This window comes from Artemia franciscana, chromosome 17, assembly GCF_032884065.1.
Source record: "Artemia franciscana chromosome 17, ASM3288406v1, whole genome shotgun sequence".
NCBI classification, from domain to species: Eukaryota; Metazoa; Arthropoda; class Branchiopoda; order Anostraca; family Artemiidae; genus Artemia; species Artemia franciscana.
The window spans coordinates 42,663,304-42,679,150 of NC_088879.1; the positions used below are offsets into that span (position 1 = coordinate 42,663,304).

Here is a 15,847-nt window from a genome sequence, read left to right on the forward strand (position 1 = left end):
TACTAGCTGTTGGGGTGGCGCTTCGCGCCACCCCAACACCTAGTTGGTGGGGGCGCTTCGCGCCCCCCCCAAGCCCCCGCGCGCGCGTAAGTCGTTACGCGCCATAATAGTTACGCGCCATTGTAGTTGTGTCCCTATGTTATATAAACTTGCGAATATACAACATTCTTTGCTGTCCCATTGGCTTTGCATATAAATAGATTGTCAGGTTATCCCCCTGTTTCCCCCGGTGTCCCCGTTGTAGTTGTGTCCCTGTGTCCCGGTCGTCATTTATATTCCCTGTGTCCCGGGTCCCGGTCATCATTTGTATCCCGGTGTCCCGGTCTGTATATACATTCGTTTTTTAGTTTTGTTTTTCTCCTTTATTTTTTTCCTTTTTTTTCTTTTTTAGCTTATTTAGATTTTTAGATTTTTTAGTTTTTTTTATTAGTTTTTAGTTTTTATTTCTTTTTAGTTTTTTTGTCCCGGTCGTCATTTATATCCCCCTGTTTCCCCCGGTGTCCCCGTTGTAGTTGTGTCCCTGTGTCCCGGTCGTTATTTATTTTTTAGTTTTTTACCTTTTTTTAGTTTTTTTAGTTTTTTAGCTTTTTTATTTTTTTTATTAGTTTTTAGTTTTTTTGTAGTTTTTGCCTTTTTTTTAGTTTTTTTAGTTTTTTAGCTTTTTTATTAGTTTTTAGTTTTTTTTTGTAGTTTTTGCCTTTTTTTATTTTTTTTAGTTTTTTAGCTTTTTTATTTTTTTTATTAGTTTTTAGTTTTTTTTGTAGTTTTTGCCTTTTTTTAGTTTTTTCAGTTTTGACGTCACCTGATCCAGTTTTTTCAGGTGACGTCACCTGATCCACGATCCACAGATCCACAGACAACTTATTTTTATATATATAGATAGTTTTTTTTTTTACTTATGTCCTGGTCGTCATTTATACTCCCTGTGTCCCGGTGCTTTGTTGATTGCTAATCGAACATTCCTTTTGTCCTGGTCGCTTTCTCTTTGAGTGTCGTCATTTATTAGTTTTTTCCTTTTTTTTTTTAGTTTTTTATTGGTTTTTACCTTTATTTTAGCTTATTTTTCAGTTTTTTCCTTTTTTTTAGTTTTTTTTTATTTTTTATTTTTTTTTTTTTCTACCTTTTTTCAGTTTTTTTAGTTTTTTTAGTTTTTTAGCTTTTTTACTTTTTTTATTAGTTTTTAGTTTTTTTTTGTAGTTTTTGCCTTTTTTTAGTTTTTTCAGTTTTTTTTTAGTTTTTTATTGGTTTTTACCTTTATAGTTTTTTTAGTTTTTTAGCTTTTTTATTTTTTTTATTAGTTTTTAGTTTTTTTTTTGTAGTTTTTGCCTTTTTTTAGTTTTTTCAGTTTTGACGTCACCTAATCCAGTTTTTTCAGGTGACGTCACCTGACACATCCATCCACACATCCATCCACACATCCACAGACAGACAACTTATTTTTATACTAGCTGTTGGGGTGGCGCTTCGCGCCACCCCAACACCTAGTTGGTGGGGGCGCTTCGCGCCCCCCCGCGCGCGCAAGTCGTTACGCGCCATTGTAGTTGCGTCCCTGTGTCCCACCTGTGAATATAGATATATATATATATATATATTTTTAACTACGTAAAACTTGCGAATGTACAACATTCTTGGCTGTCCCATTGTCTGTGCATATAAATAGATTGTCAGGTTTACCGACTCTTGAACATGCAACATATAATTGTCCATGGGAAAAACAATCTGAGTTCAGATCTATACCTCATTATTCTTATGATTGCCCTTGAGCTTTGTTGATGGTGATTGCTAATCGAACATTCCCTGTGTCCCTGTCGTCATTTATATATCCCCCTGTGCCCCCCGGCGTCCCCGTTGTTGTTGTTTCCCTGTGTCCCGGTCGTCATTTGTGTCCCGGTGTCCCAGTTTGTAATTTCTCTTTGAGTGTCGCGGTCGTAATTTATATTCCCTGTGTCGCGGTGTCCCGGTCGTCATTTTTGTCTCGGTCGTCATTTGTGTTCCGGTGTCACGGTCTGTAATTTCTCTTTGAGTGTCCTGGTTGTCATTTATATTCCCTGTGTCCCGGTCTGTATATACATTCGTTTTTGAATTGGTCTTTTTTTAGGTTTTAGTTTTTTACCTTTTTTTAGTTTTTTTTCTTTTTTTTAGTTTTGTTTTTCTCCTTTATTTTTCATTTTTTTTTCCGTTTTCATTCTATTTTCTTTTTTAGTTTTTTTTAGCTTTTTAGCTTTTTTAGTTTTTTATTAGTTTTTAGTTTTTTTTTTCTTTTTAGTTTTTTTGTAGTTTTTACCTTTTTTTTAGTTTTTAATTTTTTTTACTTATGTCCTGGTCATCATTTATACTCCCTGTGTCCCGGTCGTCATTTGTATCCCGGTGCTTTGTTGATGGTGATTGCTAATCGAACATTCCTTGTGTCCCGGTCGTCATTTATATTCCCTTTGTGCCGGTGTCCCGGTCGTCATTTGTGTCCCGATGTCCCGGTCTGTAATTTCGTCAGTCGAAAACATGACGTCAGCCGACACAGAAACATGACGTCACCTGATCCACAGACAGACAGACAGACAACTTATTTTTATATATATAGATATATATATATATATATATATATATATATATATATATATATATATATATATATATATATATATATATATATATATATATATATATATAATACTAGCTGTTGGGGTGGCGCTTCGCGCCACCCCAACACCTAGTTGGTGGGGGCGCTTCGCGCCCCCCCCAAGCCCCCCCGCGCGCGTAAGTCGTTACGCGCCACATTAGTTACGCGCCATATTAGTTACGCGCCATTGTAGTTGTGTCCCTGTGTCCCACCTGTGAATATAGATAGATTTATATATGTGTTTCAAACTACGTAAAAATTGCGAATATACAACATTCTTGGCTTTCCCATTGTCTGTCCATATACAAAGCCGTATGTACTAATAATGACGTCATATGCAAACGTTCTTTTTACAAACAAACAAACATGCATACACACAACTCGTTTTTATATAGATAGATAGATAGATAGATACAATACAAATTAACTACGTAAAACTTTGGCCATGCATGGTGAATTTTCGTTCAGTGCACCGCAAGGTCCATGTATCATATTTTTTACAATAATATCATGTAACCCCTTATCGACATTTTTATCAGGTATTTCAGCGGAAATCACATCATCAATTTCGTTTGAAGTAATTTTTTTATGTAGCCAGACTAGTATATGTGCGTGTGGCAAACCTCGTTTTTGCCATTCCACTGAGTACATCCAGCATCGCACTGAACCAAACACTTCATGTTTTACAAGGTAGTTTATCAGTGATTTCAACTTTTGCCGGAAGACACGTGCCGTAATGTCATGCCTATGAACCGCCGATTGTCCTTGAAGTAAAAGCTGCAGTATCTCGTCCCAAGATTGATTACATGTAAATGTAATAAATAAATCTGGACGACCATAGAGACGAACATACGCAATAGCATCTTGAGCATATTCATGCATATGACGTGGACTGCCAGCATATGACGAAGGTAAAATTGTTAATCTTCCAACGTTTGTGGTATTACCGTCATTTATAACTGCATCTCGCAAATGAATGTATTGTTCAGAGCGGAGCTTGGTCTGATTCAGGCGGATATATAGCAAACGTTCTGATTCAATTTTTGCATACATATCCACGACAAATTGGTGAAACAATTCACGGCATTTTAAAATATAATTTTCTTCATCCTGCCGAATCATTAGTCTATAGGAATAATAATGCATTGCACTGCATTTCTTATTCATTTCTTTGTTAGTGGCTGGATTCATCAATTTAATATTAAAGTGATAGCCGTCGGCTCCATCCCAAAAAATGATAGGATATTGTAGGGCATCGTAGCATCGATGAGTTTCAGCAATTCTTAACAACTGGGCGTTTCGCTTATGTAGAATAATATCTCGAGGTAAAAACTGATCACCGACCATAACGATTGCCACTTCGTCGATAGTCGGAGCATTGTATCTACGCACATGTTGGCCAGGAGGCGTTTTGTCAGCGGAAATAACAATTTTATGAGTATCAGTAGGCATCAAATCGATGGCTGTTTTGAACAGACGCACTAAATTATTATTTTCGTGGAAAAGATGTTGCAATTGGGAAACGATTGTCCTTTCAACGTTGGGAGAAATTTCGCAACGTGCATTCAATTCAGAATTTCTATCACTGATGAAGTACAATTGTAAAAATTTATGATTCTCGCCTAATAATGGTAGAAGGGACCCTGCTTTATGATAAATTTGCCCTTTTACTTTGAAAGTAGACATAAATTGATCTGGATTTTCGATTTGGGCTCCAAACGACGTCATTTGGAAACATGAGTTGTATTGTCTGATTTTTGACAAAAAACGCTTAGATTCTGACGTAGTTCCAGTAAGGAAAGTCTTCAATGGCTCTGGTGGTGCAGCCAATAGAGGAAGTTTAACTTTTCCTGAGGCGCAACACATTCCCATTGTTTCACCATTGAATTTCAAGGCCTTGCAATAGGGACAAATTTTAGACATTGTCCCGATTTGAACACAGCTACTCAAGCTATAATCATCGACTGGGTTGTACCTGAATGCCAGGCGATAACTTTCAGATTGCTCTGATTCCTCGGCACGCTTTCTTTTCTTACTTTCTCTATCAGCAGCAAGCCTGATTTCTTGCTGTTCTTGTAATTCCTCGGCCCGCCTTCTTTTTTCACATTCTCTTTTAGCAGCAAGTCTGCTTCTGCGTTGCTCTGGTAGTTCCTCGGCATGCTTTCTTTTTTCACTTTCTCTTTTAGCAGCAAGTCTGCTTTCGCGTTGCTCTGGTAGTTCCTCGGCATGCTTTCTTTTTTCACTTTCTCTTTTAGCAGCAAGTCTGCTTTCGCGTTGCTCTGGTAGTTCCTCGGCACGCTTTCTTTTTTCACATTCTCTTTTAGCAGCAAGTCTGCTTCTGCGTTGCTCTGGTAGTTCCTCGGCATGCTTTCTTTTTTCACATTCTCTTTTAGCAGCAAGTCTGCTTCTGCGTTGCTCTGGTAGTTCCTCGGCATGCTTTCTTTTTTCACTTTCTCTTTTAGCAGCAAGTCTGCTTTCGCGTTGCTCTGGTAGTTCCTCGGCACGCTTTCTTTTCTGACTTTCTCTATCACCAGCAAGTTTTCTGGCATAGACTCTTTGAGCATCTTCATCAGTCATTATAAACTTAAGCATTAATAGAATTCTACACGAACATCCGTCTTATATAACTTGAATGACGTCACGCCTTCAAAGCAAAAATGATGCCTTCAAAGCAAAAATGATGGCAGCTAATTTCATGACGTCAGCCGAAACATGACGGCGAACATATGTCTTATATAACTTGAATGACGTCACCTTCAAAGCAAAAATGACGGCAACTAATTTCATGACGTCAGCCGGAACATGACGTCACCTGACACATCCATCCACACATCCATCCACAGACAACTTATTTTTATATATATAGATATATAGATATATATATATATATATATATATATATATATATATATATATATATATATATATATATATATATATATATATAAACCCTCCCCTTAATTTTGCCTCTTCTTCTTGACAATTACCTTCAGCATCACCCTGTCCATATTCCTGTGTTTCCGGAATACCTTTGATAATAAGCAGTAGCGTGCAAGAATGCTGCATTGGATTTCCGAAGCCCCAAAAGGTACTATTGATTAGATAGCCGTATAGACCAGGATTGTTGTAGCCATGCCAAGCCATGCTCTGCTTGGCAATACGAGACCCAAAGTTCGGTCCCCCCCCCCTCAGCAAGGTTTGCTGGCAAGCTTGCTACTTGTCTCTGTAAAAAAGATCCAGCAACTGAAAAGTCGACTCGACGCTCTCTGTGCCAGCAATGGCTCAGGAGGATCTTTATCCTTTTATAAACCAGGCAAGTCCGTATCCAGGGTGTAATTGTTTTAACTCCCTGAAATGTTTGTCCGACTCGTTAAAACGTAAAAAAATGAATATAAACAAATTGCTTATGCGTTTTTTGAAGTTTTTTACCTCCCCCCCCCCGAAAAAAATCTTGTGTAAAACCCCTCACCGAAAGAAAGCTTGGATACGGCCTTAAAACAAGGGTATTTAAGTCAGAAATTTTTTTGGAGAAGGGGTACAGAATTTTATAATCATGAAAGGAGAAGATGAAAGGTGTATCGCAACGAAATTGCTCATAACACTGAAATTCTGGTGGCAAGCTAACCCTGAAGGACTGTCTCTGGATACGTATGTTTTCTAACATAGCTGTATATATTTTTATGGCACTTGGTATTAACCAAGTGACATATAGCAATCGCCAATTCTGTCGGTCTGTCTGTCGGTCCCGGTTTTGCTACTTTAGGCACTTCCAGGTAAGCTAGGACGATGAAATTTGGCAAGCGTATCAGGGACCGGACCAGATTAAATTATAAATAGTCGTTTTCCCGATTTGACCATCTGGGGGGGGGGGGGTTTGGCCGGTTAATTCGCAAAAATAGAAAAAAATAAAGTAATTTTAACTTATAAGCGGGTTATTGGATCTTAATGAAATTTGATGTTTGGAATGATATTGTGTCTCAGAGCTCTTATTTTAAATCCCGACCGGATCTGATGACATTGGGGGGAGTTGGACGGGGGAAACCTAAAGTCCCGGTTTTGCTACTTGAGGCACTTCCAGGTAAGCTAGGACGATGAAATTTGGCAAGCATCAGGGAAGGGACCAGATTAAATTAGAAATAGTCGTTTTCCCGATTTGACCATCTGGGGGGGGAGTGGGGGGCCGGTTAATTCGGAAGAAATAGAAAAAAATGAAGTATTTTTAACTTATGAGCGGGTGATTGGATCTTAATGAAATTTGATGTTTGGAATGATATTGTGTCTCAGAGCTCTTATTTTAAATCCCGACCGGATCTGATGACATTGGGGGAGTTGGAGGGGGGGAACCTAAAATCTTGGAAAACACTTAGAGTGGAGGGATCGGGATGAAACTTGATGGGAAAAATAAGCGCAAGTCCCAGATACATGATTGACATAATCGGAACTGATTCGCTCTCTTTGGGGTAGTTGGGGGGGGGGGGGGGGGTAATTCTTAAAAATTAGAAAAAATGAGGTATTTTCAACTTACGAACGGGTGATCGGATCTCAATGAAATTTGATGTTTAGAAGGATATCGTGTCTTAGAGCTCTTATTTTAAATCCCGACCGGATCTGGTGACGGGGGCGGGGAGTTGGGAGGGGGAAACCTAAAACTTGGAAAACACTTAGAGCGGAGGGATCGGGATGAAACATGGTGGGAAAAATAAACATAAGTCCTAGATAGATGTTTGACATAAACGGAACGGATCCGCTCTCTTTGGGGTAGTTGGGGGGGGGTATATCTGAAAAACTAAAAAAATGAGGTATTTTTAACTTACGAACGGGTGATCGGATCTTAATGAAATTTGATATTTAGAAGGATATCGTGGCTCAGAGCTCTTATTTTAAACCCGACCGGATCTGGTGACATTGGGGAGTTGGGAGGGGGAAACCTAAAACTTGGAAAACACTTAGAGTGGAGGGATCGGGATGAAACTTGGTGGAAAAAAACACGAGTCCTAGATATATGATTGACATAACCAGAAGGGATCCGCTCTCTTTGGGGTAGTTGGGGGGGGGGGTTAATTATGAAAAATTAGAAAAAAATGAGGTATTTTTAACTTACGAACGGGTGGTTGGATCTCCATGAAATTTGATATTTAGAATGATATCGTGTCTCAAAGCTCTTATTTTAAATCCTGACCGGATCTGGTGACATTGGGGGAAGTTTGGGGTGGGGAAACCTAAAATGATGGAAAACGCTTAGATTGGAGGGATTGGGATGAAACTTGGTTGGAAAAATAAGCAGAAGTCTTGCATACGTGATTTACATAACTGGAACGGATCCGCTCAATTGGGGGGGGGGGTAATTCTGAAAAATAAGAAAAAATGACGTATTTTTAATTTTCGAAGGAGTGATCGGATCTTCATGAAACTTCATATTTAGAAGGATCTCGTAACTCAGATATCTTATTTTAAATCTCAACCGGATCAAGCGTAATTGGGGGGGGGGCAGTTTGGGGGACCGGAAATCTTAGAAAATGCTTAAAGCGGTGAGATCAAGATGAAACTGGATGGGAAGAATAGAAACCTGTCTAAGATACGTGACTGACATAACTGGACCGGATCTGCTCTCTTTGGTGGAATTGGGGGGGGGGGGTAATTTTGAAAATTGAGGTATTTGTAACTTACGAAAGGGTGACCAGATCTAAATGAAATTTGATATTTAGAAGGATCTTGTGCTTTAAAGTTCTAATTTCAAATTCCGACCAGATCCTGTGACATCCGGGGGAGTTGGAGGGGGATACCGGAATTCTTGGAAAACATGAAAATTGGGGTATTTTTATCTTACGAATAGATGATCGGATCGTAATGAAATTTGATTTTTAGAAGGAATTCATGTCTCAGAGCTCTTATTTTAAATCCCGTCCAGATCTTTTGACATTGGGGGGAGTTGGAAGGGGAAATCTTGGAAAACCACTTGGAGTGGAGGAATCGGGATGAAGCTTGGTGGATAGAATAAACAAATGTCCTTGATACGTGATTGACAGAATCGTACTGGATTCGCTCTCTTTGGGGGAGTTAGGGGGAGGGGTTCAGTGATTTGGCGAGTTCGGTGCTTCTGGACGTGCTAGGGCAATGAAAATTGGTAGGCGTGTCAGGGAGCTGCACAATTTGACTTGATAAAGTCGTTTTCCCAGATTCGACCATCTGGGGGGCAAAAGGGAGAGGAAAAATTAGAAAAAATTAGGTATTTATAACTTACCAGTGGGTGATGGGATCTTAATGAATTTTTATATTTAGAAGGACTTTGTGACTCAGAGCTCTTATTTTAAATCTTGACCGGCATTAAGCCTCTTATTTTCCTTTTTAAATCAATCTATTGATTCATAGAATTTTGTTAGAGCTCATACCATATGATATCTTGGCTCTTAGCTCTTCTCGCCTCGTCACAAGTGCCATATGAGCTCTTAGCTCTTGTTTATTTTAGGCCAGCAAGTTAAACTAGGTAAAGTTGGTGGCCCTCAAACTGGTATTTGTGGACTCTTTGGGGATTATGATGCTGTATTAGAGCTGTTAATAAAGGAAATTTATGGTGAAAACTCTATCATTAATTTTACTAAAATAAAACTAACTGCCAAAACTTTCAATTAAAGCTGAAATTCTATTCCACGGAGCCTTTTGTGTTGGTAAAGGAAAAAGACCGCAATGATCGACTGCCATCTGAAAAAAAAATCCTCGCACCCTTGAAGCGAAAAATGCCCATGATAATGCCCATAGTTATGAGTATATAGTTATGAATTATGAAACTTACCTCAATAGCTATGTGCTATGAGTATATAATTATGAGTTATAAACTAAGAAAAGAACTAAATGCTGGACCAGAGCTGAATTAAAGTTGTCATTTTTATTTTCAAATCTTAGGGACTTATCTATTGAAATTTTGTGTTCATGTGATCGTTCTCCTAGTTGTTGATGGGTCCTACCAATGTGAAATTTCCCACATGAATACGGGACTCTGTAGACACCACTAATCAGTATAGGGTCAGTTTTATCCTTTCACGAGTTGAAAAAATGTTCAACTTCTTGTTCGGTTTTGAAAAACAGATGGATTATGTTTTTTTTCAAGTTTGTCGCTGAGTTTTGAGACATATGGTAATGTAATGAAAGTTTTGTTCTTAATTGCCAGTGTAATTAAATCAAGGGGACGGGCTCCCTAGTTTCCTATATTACCTTTTTTCTGTCCATCTATTAGGTTTTCAATGAGGCTGATTGGGTAACCATTGCAGAATAGAATATCTTTAACGTAATCTAACTCAGATTTTACATGATTACTTGGACAAATTTTTAGAATCCTGTCGACTAAAGAAATTGCTACCCCTCTTATGACTGAAGGGTGGTGATTTGACGAGAAATGTTGATACCAACCATTATGGGTCGGCTTTTCTTATATAGAAAATTCAAGGCTAGGGGTATTATTTTATAATTAAAACACCCAAGAAAGGGAGCTTTCCTAAATCTTCCAGTTCTATCATGAATTGAATATTCGAATCAAAAGAGTTGAAATGTGCTAAAAAGTCTTTTAGAGAGTCCTGACCATGTTCCCAAACAGCAAGAATATCACCAACGAAGCGAAACCAGAGAGAGTGTTATAAGGGGGAAAGTATTCAAAGCAGATTGTTCTATAAAATCCATGTAAAAACTTGCCAAAAAAGGAGACGAAACAGTGCCCGTGGTTAGGTGGTTGATGTGAAGGAAATTTTTTCTCGGAACATAAAATATGAAGAGAGCGGGTTGCAAAGACGTACAAGCGTCATTACTGTGTCAATTTCCAAGGTTTTATAATTTGTCCAGGCAGAATTTTCCTCTAATTTCCTTTGTAAGGCCTGTTCACACTTATGGACGTAGCATAAAATGTACACCTAAGCTGCATCACAACTAGATAAGATAGTTTTTTCTGTTATACTTTGATTTATTTTGATATTTCGAAAGGTTATATTTGGCTTTCGTTTTTTTTTTCTTGAGCACTGAGAACGACTTGGCGGAGGTCCTTGTCGAAATATTTGCTCGATTTTAGTCTTCATATTTTGCTACTGGTTGACAAAATCCTCGTTTTCTTACCTATTTGATTTTATTTTCCATTTATTATATTCTTTCCTTTCTTGGTTTCATAAATTATGAGTTATAAATTAAGAAACTTACCACCATAATTATGTGCTGTGAGTAGACCTGTATAATTGTAAGTTAGGAATTAAGAAACTTACCACCATAGTTATGAGCTATTATTTATGAGTATACAGTTATGATGCTTACCGCCATAGTTGTGAGCTTCACTTTTAACTAAAAATAGAACAAAAATGGTCGTAACAAAACAATTCTTCATTTTCAACTATTTTCCTTGTAGAAAAAAGCTTAAAATTTAAAGCCGGCAACTGACTATAAAATATTGGGAAATGCCACATGGGAAATACCCTTGCCAATAATGCTGATTTATTCTTCCTTCCCTTTGACAGAATATTGATTTTTCTTTTGTCGGCGTTTTCGCCTTTTTGAAGTTCTATGAACTTCCCGCCAACGATAGTTGCTGCAGTGACGAAATAGCTAAGAGCGAGCTTCGCTCTCTAATTAGCGAAAGTTCAAAGACATCATCTTTATATCATAGCTATCATAGCCAGGCCATATCCAGGGAGATGGGGTGTGGGATTTTAGCCCCCCACCCGACATTTTTGTTCGAGTAGTAAACACTTAGCAAAAATGCATTTATTCAAATTTTGATCCTTTTTTTAAAGTTTTTTTTTATATAAAATTCTCACACACCCCCCCCACCCCCGAAAAAAAATCCTAGCCACAGCTAAAGGTCTTATCTGACATTTTCAGATTTTTGAGATGATAACTTGAGCCGTTCAAAGGGGGGATTGGGGCAGCTGCCCAGGTGCCCTGGCTACGGAGGGGGCCATGGCTGGAGGGTTGCCCACTTTGATCAAATTTTTCACTTCGATTCGTTTTTTGCTTATTATCATGCCTCATAATTTGCTTATAAGAATGAATAATGCCTCAACAATTTGGGCCTAAAATTGACATTTTTAGAGTCTAAAACCCGGAAGATGCACGTGATTTTTTCTTATTTTAAGGGGAGAGGAGGGAAGGACTATATTTGTTAAAATAGCGCCCAATGCGTGTTTTATATGGGAACTATTGGAGAAGAAAAAATCTGCTATTGATAGGACTCGAACTCACCGCCCCCTGCACTGTACTGAAGCTGTTAGTTATTTCCCGGTCAGTCGAAAATTCTTTCATAACAGCTTATACTGTGCCTTGAAACATGCCCTCATCCCCCTCCCCTCTGACATAAACTCTTCGCTCTTTGCTTTTTTTAGGCGAAAAATGCGTCATCAACTCGGACCTGAAATCGAAATTTTAAAGTATCAAACCCGGAAGGTGCACTTTTTTTGGGGAGGGGCATATTTGTTAAAATAGGGCCCACTATGTTTTTATTTGGAAACAATTGGAGAAGTAAAAATCTACTACCGATAGGATTCGAACTCATGATCTCCTGCAGTGTAGGCATGCTGTGGGTTATTTAAAAATATTTCATAACAGCTTAAACTGTTCCTTGAAACATACCCTCCCGACCCCTCTGATTTTAGGCCAAACATTTGGGCCTAAAATCAACATTTTTAAAATATCAAACCCGTAAGGTGCGCGGAATTTTTATTTTTTTTGTGGATGAGTGTATTCTTTAACATATCGCCCAATAGGTGTTTTACATGGAAACTACGGTGAAGTAGCGATATTTCGAGGATCGGGTCCTTTGAGTCATTGTTGCAGCAGTAGATTCAACCTAGTAAAGAGCGAACCACAGCCCATAGTAAGCAATTAAATAAAAAAAACTAGTTTTTTTAACTGAAAGTAAGGAGCGACATTAAAACTTAAAACGAACAGAAATTACTCCGTATATGAAATGGGTTGTCCCCTCAGCAGTCCCTCGCTCTTCACGCTAAAGTTTGACTCTTTGCCACAATTCTACTTTTTAAAACAATTAAAGACTTTAGCGTAAAGAGCGTTGGACTGCGTTGGGGACAACCCATTTCATATACGGAGTAATTCCTGTTCGTTTTAAGTTTTAATGTCGCTCCTTACTTTCAGTTAAAAAAACTAGTTTTTTTTATTTAATTTCTGAACGTTTTTGAATTAATGCATGTTTGATTTTGGCTCTCCGCACATAAATTATCGAAATGAAATTAGTATATTAATTTTTTTTTGGCTTAATGGCTTTCTCTTAGTTTTGATCAGACGATTTTGAGAAATACGGGGTGGGGAAGGAGGCCTAGCTGCCCTCCAATTTTTCGGTTACTTAAAAAGGCTACTTGAACTTTTAATATTCAACGAACGTTTTTATTAGTAAAAAATATACGTAACTTAAGAATTAACTTACGTAACAAACTTTTATATTCTTATATTTTTATTATGTGTACGAGGGGGTTTGTACCCTCGTTAATACCTCGCTCTTTACACTAAATCGTAAGTTTTGTCCCAATTCTTTAAGAATGACCCCTGAATCAAATAGGCCGTAGAATAAATAGTTGAAATCACTAAAAATATTTTAGCATAAAGAGCGAGGTATTTATCTCCTCCTAAATACCTCGCTCTTTATGCTAAAGTATTTTTAGAACCCCTCATATGCGTAATAATCTCTGTTTGTTTTAAATTTCAATGCTATTCCTTACTTTCATTTGAAAAAATGTTTTCATGTTTATTTTTTCATTGTTTTTTATATAGTAATGCTAGAAAATCCTGCGCCCTTTTCATTGAATTTTTCTTCCCCCATGACATATTCCTCAAAGGAAAGATCCTCCCACAACGCCCTCTCCCATCAACCCCACCCTCCCAACCAAAAAATCCCCATGAAAACGTCTTTACACTTCCCAATAACCATTACTATATGTAAACACTGGTCAAAGTTTGTAACTTGCAGCCCCTCCCTCAGGGATTGTGGGGGAGTAACTCATTCCCAAAGACATAGTTATTATGGTTTTCGACTATGCTGAACAAAATGGCTATCTTAAAATTTTAATCTGTTGACTTTTGGAAAAAAACGAGCATGTGAGGGGGCCTATTTGCCCTCCAATTTTTTTGGTCACTTAAAAAGGGCACTAGAACTTTTCATTTCCGTTAGAATGAGCCCTCTCGCGACATTCTAGGACCACTTGGTCAATAAGATGACCCCTGGGAAAAAAAAAACAAAAAAAAACAAACAAACAAATAAACACGCACCCGTGATTTGTCCTTCTGGCAAAAAATACAAAATTCCACATTTTTTAGGTAGGAGCTTGAAATTTTTTCTATAGAGTTCTCTGATATACCGAATGCGATAATGTGATTTTCGTTAAGATTCTAAGACTTTTAGGGGATGTTTCCCCCTTTTTTCCAAAATAGGGCAAATTTTCTCAGGGCAAATAACTTTTGATGACAAAGACTAAATTAATTGAAACTTATATATTTAGAATCAGCGTAAAAATTCGATTCTTTTGATGTATCTTTTAGCATCAAAATCTGTTTTTTAGAGTTTCGTTTACTATTTAGCCGGGTCGCCCCTTACTACAGTTCCTTACCACGAACTGTTTGAAAAGAAAATAATTCGGTATTTCGGGGCTTCTGACATTTCGGGGCTTACTCCTTTGCGGAAGTTAGGCTCAAAATTGAAAAAGGATTATATTTTTTCTCTGGGCCCCTTCCACCTCTTAGTTCGTTTATTTTCCCGTTAGTTTTCACCTGTTTTCGCTTTATAGTTGTGTTATCTCTTAGCAGTTCTTTCGTTAGTTGAGTTATGGTTGTGGTATATATGTTTTATCGCTCGTATAGTTGTGTTATTTTCAAATTATACTCCATAATAGAGAGGCTCCGAACACCCATCATTGTATATTAAGCTCTTAATTTGACGTTTTTTTTCTAACGTGACCAGATTCGTCCTGCGCCCTTTTCATTGAATTTTTTTCCCCCATGGCATATTTCTCCAAGGAAAGATCCTCCCACATAGCCCCCTCCCTCAACCCTACCCCCAAAACCGAAAAAATCCCCCTGAAAACGTCTGTACACTTCCCAATAACCATTATTATATGTAAACACTGGTTGAAGTTTGTAACTTGCAACCCCTCCCCCAGGGACTGTGGGGGAGTAAGTCATCCCCAAAAACATAGTTATTATGATTTTCGACTATGCAAAACAAAATGGCTATCTCAAAATTCTGATCCGTTGACTTTGGGAAAAAAATGAGCGTGGGAGGCTGGATGCCCTCCAATTTTTTTGGTCACTTAAAAAGGGCACCAGAACTTTTCATTTCCGTTAGAATGAGCCCTATTGCGACATTCTAGGACCACTTGGTCGATACGATGACCCCTGGGGAAAAAAACAAACAAATAAACACGCACCCGTGATTTGTCTTCTGGCAAAAAATGCAAAATCCCACATTTTTGTAGATAGGAGCTTGAAACTTCTACAGTAGGGTTCTCTGGTACGCTGAATCTGATGGTGTCATTTTCGTTAAGATCCTACGACTTTTAGGGGGTGTTTCCCCCTATTTTCCTAAATGAGGCAAATTTTCTCAGGCTCGTAACTTATTGACTATTGTTACTATTGAGCCGGATCGCTCCTTACTACAGTTCGTTACCACGAACTGTTTGAAAGTGGGAAAACATGTTTAAAAAAAAACTGCTTAACGAGAAAAACCGCCATCTGACACCGAATCAGGAATAGTAACCCTCCATAGTCCCTGGGAAAATGGGCTGTACGCGGTACTGGGTGTATTGGTATTGCGTGTATATCGGTTTCGTTTTTTTTCAATCATGGTTTTTTGATTCTATCATAGTTGTAGCAGTAGCTGCAACCTAGTAAAGAGCAGACCATTGCCTTTAGTAGCCAAAAGTTGAAAAACGCGTTTAAAAAAAATTCGTAATGAGAAAAATTGCCAAGTGTCACTGATTCAGGAATGGTAACTATCATTTCGGTTAGTCTTAAAAGTAACAGTTTATCGTGGAAACAAATTTATAGTGATTTTGTAAAAGAGCCTGAACCCCCTCGAAAATTGCGTTTGACCAAAATAAAATTGCACCATTGGAATCAGTATGGTCAAAAACCTTGTATAGGCTAATTAGAATCCCTCACCTTGAACTACAAGGAAAATCACTTTTTTGCATGGGTAGCACTGACTCCTTTTTTTCTGTTTTTTTTTTTTTTTTTTTTTTTTTTTTTTTTTTT

General features: G+C 37.9%; 2 protein-coding genes across 4 annotated transcripts in view; one reads left to right on the forward strand and one right to left on the reverse strand.

Annotated features, from left to right (window-relative positions):
* LOC136038266 (WAP four-disulfide core domain protein 3-like) overlaps nucleotides 1–11,024 on the reverse strand; it is a 50,218-nt gene extending 39,194 nt beyond the window's left edge. The window contains exon 1 of one of the 2 annotated variants that reach the window (XM_065721382.1): nucleotides 10,907–11,024. In XM_065721382.1, the coding sequence (XP_065577454.1) occupies nucleotides 10,907–10,976 (70 nt within the window). In that variant the 5' untranslated portion in view covers nucleotides 10,977–11,024. The remainder of the gene's footprint in view (nucleotides 1–10,906) is intronic. The other variant, XM_065721381.1, reaches the window with a different exon arrangement.
* LOC136038267 (spindle and kinetochore-associated protein 1-like) overlaps nucleotides 1–15,847 on the forward strand; it is a 61,514-nt gene that overhangs the window by 8,488 nt on the left and 37,179 nt on the right. Inside the window, exon 1 of one of the 2 annotated variants that reach the window (XM_065721384.1) lies at nucleotides 9,084–9,188. The exons of the other annotated variant lie outside the window; for it this stretch is intronic. The gene's annotated coding sequence lies outside the window, so the exon portion shown is untranslated. Of the gene's footprint in view, nucleotides 1–9,083; nucleotides 9,189–15,847 lie in introns of those variants that run through there. 2 annotated transcript variants of the gene reach the window in all.